At 37.9% G+C, this 15,170-nt stretch overlaps 2 protein-coding genes across 2 annotated transcripts; one reads left to right on the top strand and one right to left on the bottom strand.

Moving 5' to 3' along the window:
- Positions 1–1,779: 1,779 nt before the first annotated feature.
- LOC108947397 (uncharacterized mitochondrial protein AtMg00810-like) lies at positions 1,780–2,844 on the top strand. Its single transcript, XM_018775327.2, has 2 exons — positions 1,780–1,906; positions 2,123–2,844. Exons 1-2 carry the CDS (start codon positions 1,780–1,782, stop codon positions 2,842–2,844), a joined length of 849 nt encoding a protein of 282 aa, XP_018630843.2.
- An 8,075-nt stretch (positions 2,845–10,919) lies between these two features.
- Positions 10,920–12,140, bottom strand: LOC104109420 (suppressor protein SRP40). The gene has a single exon (XM_009618718.4). The coding sequence runs from the start codon at positions 12,058–12,060 to the stop codon at positions 11,107–11,109; it is 954 nt and encodes a 317-aa protein (XP_009617013.1). The 5' UTR covers positions 12,061–12,140; the 3' UTR covers positions 10,920–11,106.
- Between the last annotated feature and the right edge of the window lie 3,030 nt (positions 12,141–15,170).

The following is a 15,170-nucleotide window of genomic DNA, read 5'->3' as shown; positions in this document are numbered from 1 at the left end:
GTTATTTGTCTCAAAGATTACAAAGGAGCTGAAGTATGTAGCTATGTTCTTTCCTGACTTTTGTATATTTCAGGATCTCTTCAGTAGACAGGTGAAGAGGATTGGTAAGGAAGACTATGGATTGTATGTGCTCACATCTGGGAGTATAATACAAGCAATGGAGGATGCACCTACTACAAGAAATTCAAGTTCTGTTCCAAAATCTCTCACTGTAAATACCACTGAGTATACTAGAATAAATGTTTCCCTATGGAATAGGAGGCTAGGTCATATACCTTTGGATATACTAAAGAAAGTAAGTGAATTTCAGTCTGTGAAATTTGATGATACTGAACACCATTGTACTGTCTGCCCAGTTGCTAAGCAAACAAGATTACCCTTTCCTCTGAGTACTTCCACTACTCATTCTAACTTTGATATCATTCATGCTGATGTGTGAGGCCCTTACAGGGTTCCTACCTATGATGGAAGAGATATTTTTTAACTATAGTTGATGATCATTCTAGATTCACATGACTCTATCTATTACCCTCAAAAACTGAAGTAATTGTAATTCTCAGGAACTTTTTCTTAATGGTTAAAGCTATTCATTCCTCTACTGTCAAAGTCCTAAGAACAGACAATGGCTGTGAGTTTTTTAATACTCAAATGACATAACTGCTCAAGTCACTAGGCATCACTCATCAAAGCTCTTGTGTTTACACTCCATAACAGAATGGAGTGGCTGAGAGAAGGCACAGGCATATACTCAATGTAGCAAGGACACTCAGATTCCAAGCCTCAGTTCCACTCAGATTCTGGGGAGAATATGTTACTACTGTAGCTTATCTTATAAACAGGCTACCTACCTCAACACTTAAAGGTAGAACACCATATGAAATATTGCATGGTGCTCCTGCTTCTCTCACTCATTTGAGAGTGTTTGGCTGCCTAGGCTATGTGTCAGAGGTAAGAAAAATTGATAAATTTGCTCCTAGAGCTGTTCCTGCAGTTGTTTTTGGATATTCTATGGTTCAAAAGGGCTATAAGATGTATATACTAGTCTCCAGGGAATTTATAGTCAATAGAGATGTGGTGTTCAAGGAGGATGCCTATCCCTTCAGACACACTATCTCTCCCATATCATTAGTATTTTCTATTTTAGAATTCTCCCCTGACACTAGTTCTGGAAGCAATATAACAGTATCTCCTCAAAATACTATAGACCTATCTAATACACAACCTGCTGATCCCTTAGTGTCTGCTGAAATTCCAAACTTATCAGCTGCTTCAGACACCAGTACATCACCAGATATAGAGTTCTCTACTGAGGCTTCAGCACCAGTGCCTCATCATTAAGTACATGAACCTAGCAGAAAATCTCTAAGAGTGTCTAAACCACCACTGTGGATGAAGGACTTTGTGGTTTCAACTCATAGGAAGTCCAACTGTTGTTATCCCATATCAAACTATGTGAGCTACAACAATATTTCTTCTTCCTACAGTGCTGCACTCAGTGCCTACTTATATATTATTGAACCACAGTCCTACAATGAAGTAGTTCAAAATCCTAAATGGATTGCTGCTATGAAGTTAGAAATTACAGCACTAGAGGAGAACAAGACTTGGAGCATTGTTGATTTTCCAGAAGGAAAGGTGCCTATTGGATACAAATGGGTTTTTAAAATCAAATATACAGCCTCATGAGCAGTAGAAAGATACAAAGAAAGTCTAGTGGCTAAAGGTTACAGTCAACAAGAAGGACTGGACTATACGGAAATTTTCTCCCCTGTGGCCAAGATGGTCACAGTCAGGTCAGTTATAGCAGTTGCACCAGCTAAGCATTGGCACATCTTTCAAATGGATGTGCACAATGCCTTTCTTCAAGGGGATTTGCTTGAAGAAGTGTACATGGACATCACACAAGGTTTTTCTACCCAGAGAGGGACATACAAAGTATGTCGATTATACAAATCATTATATGGCCTCAAACAGGTACCACGATAGTGGAACAAGAAGCTAACTGATGCCTTGCTACAACTTGGTTTCACTCAAAGTTATTTTGATTACTCCTTATTCACTAAGAAAGTGCAGGACAGACCGGTGCTTGTCTTAGTCTATGTTGATGATCTTTTGATTACAGGGAGCTGTCCTCAGCTTATTATGCAGACTAGATGTGATCTGCAACTCAAGTTCAAGATGAAAGATCTTGGTGAGCTTAAGTTTTTCTTAGGCATTGAGTTTGCCAGATCAAGGGAGGGTATTATCATGAATCACAGAAAATATTCTCTAGAACTAATTGCTAAGCTGGGACTTGGAGGAGCTAAACCTGCTAGTGCTCCATTAGAGCACAATCAAAAGCTCACCTCTGCAGACTATGGCAACTTCATCAACACTCAAAGCACAGACAAAGACAATGCACATACAGATCATCTGCTACCTGATGCTAGCCAATATCAAAGGCTAGTAGGGAGACTTGTGTGTTTGACAATGACCAGAGCAGACATTGCCTTTGCTGTTCAGGTCCTTATCCAGTTTATGCATAAGCCCAAGCAATCTCATATGGAAGTTGCACTAAGGGTAGTAAGGTACATCAAGAGTGCACCTGGCCTAGGATTGATGATGCCCTCTGAAAACTCTGGAAAACTAAGAGCCTACTATGACTCAGACTGGGGAGGCTGTGTGCAGACTAGAAAGTCTGTTATAGGCTATCTAGTGAAGTTTGGAAATGCCTTAGTCTCTTGGAAGTCAAAGAAGCAAGACACTGTGGCAAGGAGTTCTGCAAAAGCAGAGTTCAGAAGCATGGCTTCAGTAGTGGTTGAATTAACCTGGTTAACACGTCTATACAAAGAATTAGAAGTGTAGGTTGAAGTTCCTATTGATTTATACTGTGACAGCAAGGCTGCAATCTGGATTGCAGCCAACCCTATATTCCACGAACGCACAAAACACATTGACATGGATTGTCACTTTGTGAGAGAAAAAATTATTCAAGGTTTGGTAAAGACACACTATGTTTCTACAAAAGAACAACAAGATGATCTATTGACCAAGAGTCTGGGAAAGCCACAACATGATTACCTACTATCCAAGCTGGGGTTGAAAGATGTGTTTCAACCATCAACTTGAAGGAGGGTGTTGAAGAATCGAGTATGAGCCAAAACAGTCAAGCAGCTCTTCCAGCTTATTCTGTTAGGCAGTTAGGACCTTAGGTGACAGCTGTTACCAGCTAAGTTAATAGAGGTAGTTAGTGGAAATTAGTTAGAGTTGGTTAGATGTACTTGTATATATACATAGCTTCTGTACAAAAGTTAGTAGCAAATTTCATTATATGAAATGAGTTCATTCTTTTCTGCTTTGCTTTCATTTCTTCTCTCTAAATCGATCAATTAGTTTTATAATTCAACAAATATATTGTTCAATTTTAGCAAGGGATTCTAGTCTTGCTAAATTTAGTGAGTAATAATCTCTTATTCTTCCTAAAAGGCTATATAGCTCCTCGCTAATTTTGAACTATTTAGGGAGATTGGTCCCGCACTAATAATATTCTAGTACCAATGTAGTTCTTCAGCAATCTAACACCAAAACACAGGAAGCTGTTCGAACTCAATATTAGAGGTCGATACTCGTGCTACCCAATCTCAATTTCACATGTTAAATTATTAGTCTAGTTAGTGATTGGAAGAGGAGAGGCAAGTATGAATTTTAACTAGATTAAGAAATTACTTTTAAAGTATCTATTAGGAGGAGTTATGTCTGTTGAGAAATAATTATCTTAACAGATTCTAAAGGTATATATTATAAACACCTGCCATTTGCCTCCTAAATGTACACACACCGAATTTTATTTTACCAACAGTTTACTTCTCTTCTTGATCTCAAAATATTCCCACCGTATTATTAAAAAAATTCGACCTAGTTGTTGTACTTGTATTTCGTTTGACTTTACAAAATCTATCCATCACCAACATAGTGGGGGAAGAGTAGTAGGAAACGACCAAAATATGCTTTTCATAAAAATCAAATGCCTGTTTCTAACTAATTCCAGAATGATGTAGTTGACAATTGACACTTAGCAAGATTTGCATATCTAATTGTCATTATCCAAGACCAACCAACCAAGCTGTCGAAGTGAATGTTGAGGTTTTATTTTAAGATGTAATATTCTTAAAATGAGGGTGAATGGGAAATGGAGGGAAAATGAAATTTTGAGTAAAATTTTAAGTTTCCCCTCTTAACAATGAGACATTGTCCCATATTGGAAGTGGAAGACATTTTTGGTGGGTATATATATAATTGCTCTTCTTGTAGCTCTTAAAGAGTTAAGAAGAAAGCAAGCCTCGCGCCGTCGTCGTCGTCGCTCGCTCGGCTCGGCTTCGGCTACGGCTACGGTAAATATTAACGTAAGATTATCCGTATTTGTAAACGGATATTTTTCAATCCGTGTATTGATAATTTGGCAGCCGGATAATGGTCTTCCCACCATGAAGTGCTTGCTCCACAAATATGAAGTGCTTGCTCCACAAATATGTAATGCTTGATCCACCATGAAGGGTGGACGTTTGGTCTTGCACTCCTTCTTGGCTGCTATATATATGAGCAGCAAATGTTGAAGAAATACTCAACTCAACATACAATTCGCTCAACAAATTGGCTATACATTGCATTCCTTCCTCTCAGAACTTCCATACGTTTTTCTGAGTATATACTCCTTCGTTCTGCATTGTTTTTAACTTCAAAACAAAGCAACTGTAAGTGTGATTTGCTACCGAACTTTGTGTTCGCCGAAACACTGGGGTTTGAAGTACCGCTACACCAGTGTGTTATTCGTTCTATCCTGGGAGGAAATAATCCATAACCTTGGGTACTAGGAGGGGATTAAATTCCTTAAGGAAACACTGTGAATTCAGTGGGCTCGAATTTATTATTATTGTTTCATTACGTTAACTTATATTTTGCAGAATTAATATTTACAAATACAGCAATATTGACCGGGAATAACAATCTTAAGGAATTTAATATTTATTTCTGTACTTGTGTTATTCTTATTATTCTGCAAACTAAAACCTTTGTGGTTTGTGTACTCCCGTTTTGGAGAGTTAAGCCTTCGTGGCGTTTTGTTGGATATTAAAATCTACGTGATTTTTACTCCAGTTTGAAAACGTGTATTAAACGTTTGTTTGTGTCATTCTTTTCTGAAAAGATGATGACTGAAAACGAAAACCAAGCTGTTCCGATGGCGACTGCCAACGCAACGACAAGCCGAACACCGGCGTTGGCACCGGCAGAAAAACCCGGAAAATTTTCCGGGATTGATTTCAAACGCTGGCAGCAGAAGATGTTCTTCTACTTAACTACGTTATGTCTACAGAAGTTCATCAAGGAAGATGTTCCTGATCTGCCGGATAAAACTCCAGATAATGAACGCTTTCTCGTGATTGAAGCGTGGAAGCATTCTAATTTTTTATGCAAGAATTATATTCTTAGCGGACTGGATGATAATCTGTATAATGTATACAGTAGCATGGAGACATCCAAAGAATTGTGGAATGCGCTTGAAAAGAAATATAAGACTGAAGATGCCGGGATGAAGAAATTCATTGCCGCAAAATTTTCTGGACTACAAAATGATAGATAGCAAGTCTGTTATTACTCAAGTCCAGGAATTGCAAGTGATTATTCATGATCTACTTGCTGAAGGTCTTGTAATCAACGAAGCATTCCAAGTAGCAGCAATGATTGAGAAGTTGCCTCCGTTGTGGAAGGACTTCAAAAATTATTTAAAACACAAACGAAAGGAAATGTCCCTTGAAGATCTCATTGTTCGGTTGAGAATCGAAGAGGACAATAAAGCTGCTGAAAGGAGAGGCCGTGGAAATTCAACAATAATGGGAGCAAATATTGTTGAAGCTAACAAAAAGAGGAAGAAGGCTTCTGGTCCGAAATACAACCCAAGCAAGAAGCGGTTCAGTGGAAACTGCTACAACTGTGGGAAAACCGGACACAAATCTACGGAGTGTCGTGCTCCGAAGAAAGACAAGAAAAGGGGTCAAGCAAACATGGTAGTAAACCATGATGATGTTGATAACTTGTGTGCCATGCTCTCTGAATGTAACTTGGTGGGAAATCCTAAACTGTGGTGGTTTGATTCAGGAGCCACTCGCCATGTTTGTGCAGTTAGAGAGGCTTTTGCTACCTATGCTCTTGCTGAACCCGGAGAGACAGTTTATATGGGAAATGCTTCAACAGCAAAAGTTGAAGGATATGGGAAGGTATTTCTAAAAATGACTTCTGGCAAGGTCATGACTTTGAACAATGTCCTTCATGTTCCCGAAATGAGAAAGAATTTAGTCTCTACTGGACTTCTTGTTAAGCACGGTTTTAAGTGCGTTTTTGTATCCAACAAGGTTGTAATTAGTAAGAATGGAATATTTGTGGGAAAAGGTTACCTCACCGAGGGCCTTTTCAATCTAAATGTAATGGTTGTTGAAAATAATAATAATATTTCAGCTTCTTCTTACTTACTTGAGTCAAATGATTTATGGCATGTACGTTTGGGTCATGTCAATTATAAAACCTTGCGGAAAATGATTAACTTGGAAGTACTGCCCAAGTTTGAATGCGAAAAATCAAAATGTCAAATATGTGTGGAATCTAAGTATGTTAAACATCCTTATAAGTCAGTTGAAAGGAATTCAAATCCTTTAGACTTAATTCACACAGATATTTGTGACATGAAGTCAATACCATCTCGCGGTGGAAAGAAGTATTTCATAACTTTTATTGACGATGGTACTCGATATTGCTATGTTTACTTACTGAATAGTAAAGATGAAGCAATAGACGCATTCAGGCAATACAAAAATGAAGTTGAAACGCAACTTAACAAGAAAGTAAAAATGATAAGAAGTGATAGGGGTGGTGAATATGAATCTCCTTTTGAAGAAATATGTTTAGAATATGGAATTATTCATCAAACAACAGCCCCTTACACGCCCCAATCTAATGGGATTGCGGAAAGAAAGAATCGCACATTAAAGGAGATGATGAATGCGTTGTTGATAAGTTCTGGTTTGCCACAGAACTTGTGGGGGGAAGCCATTCTTACGGCTAATCGAATATTAAATCGAGTGCCCCATAGCAAAACACAATCCATTCCTTATGAACAATGGAAAGGAAGGAAGCCCAACTTGAATTATTTTAAAGTGTGGGGGTGTTTGGCAAAAGTGCAAGTTCCTAAACCCAAAAGGGTAAAGATAGGACCGAAAACCGTTGATTGTGTTTTCATAGGATATGCGACAAATAGTAAAGCATATCGATTTCTGGTTCATAAATCAGAAAATCCCGACATTCATAATAATACGGTTATAGAATCAGATAATGCTGAGTTTTTTGAAAATATATATCCGTATAAAAAGGAATGTGAGTCGTTTGGTGAAGGATCTAAACGACCTCGGGAAGAAACAAAAGAAAGTACATGTAATCAGGAGAATCCAAGACGTAGTAAACGTCAAAGAACGTCTACTTCATTTGGACCAGATTTTGTGACTTTCTTATTGGAGAATGAGCCTCAAACATTTAAAGAAGCTATGACTTCTTCGGAATCATTGTTTTGGAAAGAGGCAGTCAATAGTGAAATAGAATCCATATTGAACAACCATACATGGGAATTGGTTGATCTTCCTCCTGGAAATAAACCTTTGGGTTCTAAATGGATTTTTAAGAGAAAAATCAAAGATGATGGCACTATTGATAAATTCAAGGCAAGGCTCGTAGTCAAAGGGTATAGACAACGAGAAGGTCTAGACTACTTTGATACATACTCTCCAGTTACAAGAATTACGTCCATACGGATGTTAGTAGCATTAGCTGCAGTGTATGGTCTTGAAATTCATCAAATGGATGTTAAGACGGCCTTCTTAAATGGAGAGTTGGAGGAAGAAATTTATATGGAACAACCTGAAGGGTTTGTGGTTCCAGGTAAAGAAAAGAAGGTATGTAGACTTGTTAAGTCTCTTTACGGACTAAAACAAGCACCCAAATAATGGCATGCGAAATTTGACCAAACAATGTTGTCAAATGGTTTTAAGATAAATGAATGTGATAAATGCGTGTACATTAAAAATGTTCCAAATCACATAGTCATTGTTTGCCTATATGTGGATGATATGTTGATAATGAGTAATGACATTGCCAACATAAATGCTACTAAGCGTATGCTCAATAGCAAGTTTGATATGAAAGACTTGGGAGTTGCTGATTTAATTCTGGGAATTAAGATCAATAAGACTCCTCAAGGTCTGGCATTGTCACAATCTCATTATATTAAGACAGTACTTGAAAAATTCAAGCACTTGGGCTTTAAAGTTGCAAAGACTCCAATTGACGTGAATCTTGCATTAGCAAAGAACAAAGGCCAAAGCATATCACAATTGGATTATGCTCGTGTATTGGGATGCTTAATGTATATCATGAATTGTACACGACCAGACATAGCTTGTGCTATAAGTAAACTGAGTCGATATACGAGCAATCCAGGCCAATCTCATTGGATGGCAATGAAACGAGTTTTGGGATATTTAGAACATACCCAGAACTTTGAATTGCACTACAGTAATTTCCCTGCGGTGATTGAGGGATACTGTGATGCAAATTGGATCACCGGTTCAACTGATTCTAAGTCCACGAGTGGATATGTATTCACTATTGGTGGAGGAGCGGTATCTTGGAAGTCGTCCAAACAAACATGTATTGCCCGCTCTACAATGGAGGCTGAATTCATAGCCTTAGATAAAGCCGGTGAAGAAGCTGAATGGCTCCGGAATTTCTTGGAAGACATTCCATTTTGGCCCAAACCGTTGGCACCAATATGCATACATTGTGATAGTCAAGCGGCAATTGGAAGGGCTGGGAGCGTCATGTATAACGGTAAATCTCGTCATATACGACGAAGACATAAAACCGTTAGGCAATTACTCTCTAGAGGAATTATCACAATTGACTATGTAAAGTCAAGTGATAATATGTCGGATCCACTTACAAAAGGCCTAACTAGAGAGGTAGTTGAGAAATCATCAAGGGAAATGGGGCTATGGCCGAGAACAAGTCATTGTGGCGGTAACTCTACCTAGAAGACTGGAGATCCCAAGATCTAGGTTCAAAGAGATCAAACAAAGTCATTAATGACGGTTCAACATTGTCAAATAAAATTTTAGTCCATTCTCGTGATGAGACAATGTTCAGTACCAAGGATAAAGCATTAAGGCTTTTTAATGATTTCTAAATTTGATACGGGGTATATCAAATAGTGTATCTACAGGATGACACGTTTAGGAATCACCTATTTAAGTGTGAAGTGTGAGCCGCTTCAAGGAGAACTTTGTAAGGCCAGTTCTCTACGCACTTATGAAACCAGGCGGTGTTCATGGCTGAAACGAACACAACAATGAGAACCAAAGACGGTTAAGGGTTGATTGTGTGACTTATGGTTGTCTAGGTATACACCAAAGATCGACGGTTCAAAGATATCAAATCTACCGATTGACCGAGTATATCCGACATAAGTTTACTACGGAAAGTTCAAAGGGAAACCTACTTATCCAGATGCAATTAATCCTTGCTTGTAAATCACACAGTTTTTCATGCATACTTCCGTGATATAGCCATTCCCCATTCATGTGGGGGATTGTTGAGGTTTTATTTTAAGATGTAATATTCTTAAAATGAGGGTGAATGAAAAATGGAGGGAAAATGAAATTTTGAGTAAAAGTTTAAGTTTTCCCCTCTTAACAATGAGACATTGTCCCATATTGGAAGTGGAAGACATTTTTGGTGGGTATATATATAATTGCTCTTCTTGTAGCTCTTAAAGAGTTAAGAAGAAAGCAAGCCTCGCGCCGTCGTCGTCGTCGCTCGCTCGGCTCGGCTTCGGCTACGGCTTCGGCTTCGGCTTCGGCTTCGGCTTCGGCTTCGGATTTGGATTTGGATTTGGTCAAATGATCGATTGATTGATTAATTTTTTGGACCAAATTTATTTGTTAATAGTAAATATTAACGTAAGATTATCCGTATTTGTAAACGGATATTTTCCAATCCGTGTATTGATAATTTGGCAGCCGGATAATGGTCTTCCCACCATGAAGTGCTTGCTCCACAAATATGAAGTGCTTGCTCCACAAATATGTAATGCTTGATCCACCATGAAGGGTGGACGTTTGGTCTTGCACTCCTTCTTGGCTGCTATATATATGAGCAGCAAATGTTGAAGAAATACTCAACTCAACATACAATTCGCTCAACAAATTGGCTATACATTGCATTCCTTCCTCTCAGAACTTCCATACGTTTTTCTGAGTATATACTCCTTCGTTCTGCATTGTTTTTAACTTCAAAACAAAGCAACTGTAAGTGTGATTTGCTACCGAACTTTGTGTTCGCCGAAACACTGGGGTTTGAAGTACCGCTACACCAGTGTGTTATTCGTTCTATCCTGGGAGGAAATAATCCATAACCTTGGGTACTAGGAGGGGATTAAATTCCTTAAGGAAACACTGTGAATTCAGTGGGCTCGAATTTATTATTATTGTTTCATTACGTTAACTTATATTTTGCAGAATTAATATTTACAAATACAGCAATATTGACCGGGAATAACAGTGAAAAAAAGAAAGAAGTAATTTAAGACTTTCAAAAATAAAAAGCTAAAATTAATGTACTGCACAAGCTACATTCATTTTCTTTATGAAAGAGAAATAACATTGGGTGACAAAGTATACACATTCAGAACAATTATACTCATCTCAATCAAAGAATTCAAACAAACACCACAAATCTTTCCTTTTATCTCCTATCGAATTGATAGTTTTGAAGGAATATACAGTAATTATAATAAAAAAGAGTGAAATTTTAAAAAAAAATGTAAACATGAAATAAATCACACATTATCAACATGCTTGTCGTTCCAACAAGACAAGTCTTAACATGGTAGAAAGTCCCATACTTTCACCATTATAATTCTTGACTTAGTTAAATTTTAGGTTCAACTCCTCTTGAGACCCAATGAAAGAAAAGAAAAGAAAAAAAACTTAAACAAAAAAGTGATTTTTTTTTGTACAAAGAGATCTCGCTCTAGAGAAAAATAAAACAATCCAAGGCAATAAGAGGATTGTTAATGTCCTCCATGAGAAAGGAGTCCAAATCGTGACTTGATTTCACTTCTCCAATTTCCATTTCATCGATCTTTGGAGAAACCTGAAGTGCATTTCTCATTTTTCCTTCACGTTTTGGAGTAATTGCTGGCTGATTATTATTGATATGGTTCTCTCTTCTCAAAGACGAGGATCTTGATAAAATATTCCCATTATTCCCTTTGGAAACAACCGATCTTCTAAACGAGCTGTCACCGTTCAAATTTGAGGGAAATCTTCGACTTGGAGATGGTGACTTAAGGGTTGTTCTATTAGGAAAATGATGATATGTAGAAGTAGCATTTAGAGTATTGTTACCAATATTTCCTCCCTTGAGTTGTTGATCAGGTTCTTTTCTAAAACTCTTTTGTCGAACTATTGTTGGCGAATTGGCACGTGGCCTTTTCTTAGGGGTTGTCGAATTGCACTCCCTTCGAGGACTAGGTGGTTTCGATAAAGAGGATGATGATGATGATGATCGCAACATGGTTGATGACATACTTTGAGTAACACAAGTAGTTCCTTTATTTATTTTCTTGATGTCAAGTATATGGTCGTGTTCTTGGGCACAAGATAATAAGAAGTCATTCGAGAAAGAACGATCCTTGAAACAAGAGGATGAAGAGGAGGAAGATGACGACGACAAAGATGAAGATAATGTTGTGTTAGTCACAATAGAGGAAAACGAAGAAAGAGATACTGAAGAAGATGATGAAGAAGGAGAAGAAGAGACACGTTTTTGAATAGTTGAAGAAGAAGAAGGAAGAGAAATTTTTGGAGATATGGGAGCTTGTGAAATCACAAGCTTATCTCTAACACATTCATGGTTATCAAGGTGATTATCTTCTTCTTGAAAATCTTTTTGGGGGTTGCATTTACTAATGCAAGAACCCATAGTGGGAAAGGTAGGAGGAATTGAGAATTAGAAGAAGAAAGAATTGATGGGAAAATGTTTGAATGGTAAACGTTGATAAGTCTATTTTTATATGAATTAATATATTATATGAACGTGGAAAGCATATAGTTCAATATTGGGGAGGAGGGAAAAAGTGCAAAGGTGGAAGCTTTTGCTTTTCACCAAATATATTTGAATTATGTAGCCGGGTATAATGGATATCCGTTATATAACGGTTATATGAAGCAAAATGATGGGTTTTTTTCACTTTTCCTTTCTGCCTTTTGGAATGTGCAAATTGAAACCTTAACCAAGTTACTAGGTTGGCTTCTACTTTTAATTTGCAGGAGTCCGATTAGGAGAATGTTGTTAATTTCTTATTGTATTTTGAATATTTTTACTTATTATTTTTTTCATTCACAAAGCTGCTACTCCTTACGTATTATATTTAATGACTCAGTTTGATTTTCCAAAGTCGAACTAACTCAATTTCTTGAGAGCCTACATTTAATTACTAGTTAACTTATTTGAATTACCTTCATTAGTAACACGCTCTAAGATCTTTTTAGTTTGAATTAGAGAATAATACATAATGTTGAAAAAATGTCGCCAAAGAGGCGAAGATTTACTAATATTTAATCCTTACAATTAAAAAAAATCTTACGGATATATTGAAATATTAATTTGATAATGTTTAATTGAAAACTTTTAATTTTGTTTATCCGTAAAACTGTAAAATTGAATTTATACGTGGTTTATAGACAAGTGAATTAATTTGATCCTAAAATAATAGATGAATTAGACAAAAATATAAGACTTAGCCTTGAAATTAAATGATACAACAAATATCTTGATCCCGGGCGCAGAGCTTCCAGGGGCAATAAGAAGAGTATAAATAAGCTAGAAAGCAAAGTGTTATTGATCTTTTCATAGAATAATTTGTATGCTTGTTAAAGAATTCGTGTCCTTTACAATGATAATAAAGCTCACTATTTATAGTTATACATAGAGAACAAGGTCCTAGGATCAAGCACATCTTTAATGACAATTATGAGTGCCATTGAAGAATGTGTAACGATAGGCAGTGAATGTCATATTTCTTGTAACGGGCAGTGTACTTAATGCTATAGAATATTCCTCAATAAATGCTACCGGGCGGTAGACATTTATTATATCTTTATGAGTATCATTCTCTCCAGTAACAGATGAGACTGTTGCCTCCGGATTCAACTACCTTCTATATTCGGCTCCACGTGTCACTTTCTCATGTGATCATTTAATATAAACATATTTTACCTTATAAAGATAGTCCCCATACTTTTCGGTGGCATAACTTTGTGTCACCGGAAAGTTGGTAGAAACACCTTTTTTGACAAAAAATTCTCTGACCCCCTGTGAAAAATTTCTGACGGTTGATTAGACGCACGTCTCACTGCATTTAATGCCCCGAACACGCGTCATCCCATGATTTAGCATCACTTTTGCCCGTTATCGAGGTAATTATGGCCACATTTTTAGCCGTCTATACCTTTACTTATACGCATCAAATTTCATCATTTACACTTCATAATTCTCTAAACTTTCTAAAACTTTCTTTACTCAACTCGTACTTTGTCTTTAACCTTGCTTTAACTTTCTTCTTGAGAGAAAAATCTTCCTTCCTTTCTAATAAAAAATGGCCTCTTCTTCTAGAAACCCTAGTTCTTCAAAGAATAAAGGTAAAACTGATGATGATTCTCCTCATATGGTGAGCTCCATCATCCCATAGAATCTTGTCACTACTAAAGATTTTGAAGAGAAGTATCCTTCTACTCATCCGCGTACATGGGCCGTTAGCGTATACCATTCTTCCATCCGTACTTCCAGTATCCCTTCTGTGAAGGAAGACTGTCATTGTCAAGGTTTAGACATTATCGATCCCAACCTGGCGGAGCGGATAACCTTATCCAAGATGGGTTTTATGTATGTTTATACATAACTTCACTTTGGGACCATTCTCTCTGAGTGGAGAGCCTGACTCCATCATCGTGGAGTTCTGCATCCTCTACCAGGTGTGCTTGGCTCAAGTAAGTCCTTCTGTGTGGAGGACAGTCGCTTGTCTTAGGCTCCTGTGCCAAGAGACAGGAGAAGAGCTAACCCTAGCTCGATTGATGAACATTTATTCCCCCAAGATCTTCCGTGGGGGAATGATAAATATTAGCAAGCACGACCACCATGCTCTTCTATCCAACATGGATGATGACAACGACCGTGGGTGGATGGAACAGTTTGTTTTAGTCGCCACTAGTGAAATCATCTCGGCCACGACTTCATCCTTTCTAGAATTATGGAACCGCACTCGTAAGTTCATAATTTTTTTTTCTTCCATTAAAAATCATTCCACATCATTATTGACCCTTCTTCTTTCGCTTATTTCAGCGACTCGGTGGGTACCACCTAGGGTTGAAGGCTTGGGATAGTGGGTCCAGAAAATTTTGGACGTTACTACGCCTGAGACCCGCACGTGGAAAGAACTGGCCCTTAAATACGGGTGGAAGGCCAAAAATCATGGTAAGTCAAACTCTTCTTGCTTTTAACTTTTCGTGTAAGGAAGTTGTTTAACCTTTCTCTCCTGTTGAATTCAGGTCTAACCCGGGGCTCAGTTGTCGTCCTCGGGGAGGACGTTTTGGCTAATCCTGTTGCTGTGGCAAGGCTGCTGCAGGAATCTTTTACACATACAGGTGTCTCCGGGCCTGCTTCTGGTGCGAGTGCTTCTTATAGAAGAACTCAAGCGCCGAGCGACTTCCCTCGTTGTTGAAACAATATATGCAATGTTCAACATGAGGAGAAAAACCTTAGAAGAGGCTAAAGAGGGTGTCATTGACTTTGATTCCGAAATCGCTAAAGCCCGTGAGCAGGAGTTAGCTGCTAAAAGGTCTTTCGGCCAGGCCTGATGCTTCCAATTCTTCTGGTTCCGGTTCTGAATTCTTGGGAACTGAAGAGGAACTGGAAGGCGATGATGCTAAAGTCCAAAATGACGAAGTCCAAGATATCAAACCGGCGGTGGATCTACCCACTTCTCTCTAGGGCGCGGATGCTTCTCTTCCTCCGAGTTCTGGAGATGCAATAAC

The sequence above is a fragment of the Nicotiana tomentosiformis genome, chromosome 4 (assembly GCF_000390325.3).
Source record: "Nicotiana tomentosiformis chromosome 4, ASM39032v3, whole genome shotgun sequence".
Taxonomy (NCBI): domain Eukaryota; kingdom Viridiplantae; phylum Streptophyta; class Magnoliopsida; order Solanales; family Solanaceae; genus Nicotiana; species Nicotiana tomentosiformis.
Note: the sequence above shows the minus strand (reverse complement) of the source record. Positions and strands in the feature narration are given on the sequence as shown.

Coding starts and splice junctions, on each gene's coding strand:
- LOC104109420 (XM_009618718.4), bottom strand. CDS start 12,060: ATGGGTTCTTGCATTAGTAAATGCAACCCCCAAAAAGATTTTCAAGAA.
- LOC108947397 (XM_018775327.2), top strand. CDS start 1,780: ATGGTCACAGTCAGGTCAGTTATAGCAGTTGCACCAGCTAAGCATTGG. Junction 1,907..2,122: donor GTACATGGACATCACACAAG/GTTTTTCTACCC, acceptor TTTTGATTACAG/GGAGCTGTCCTCAGCTTATT.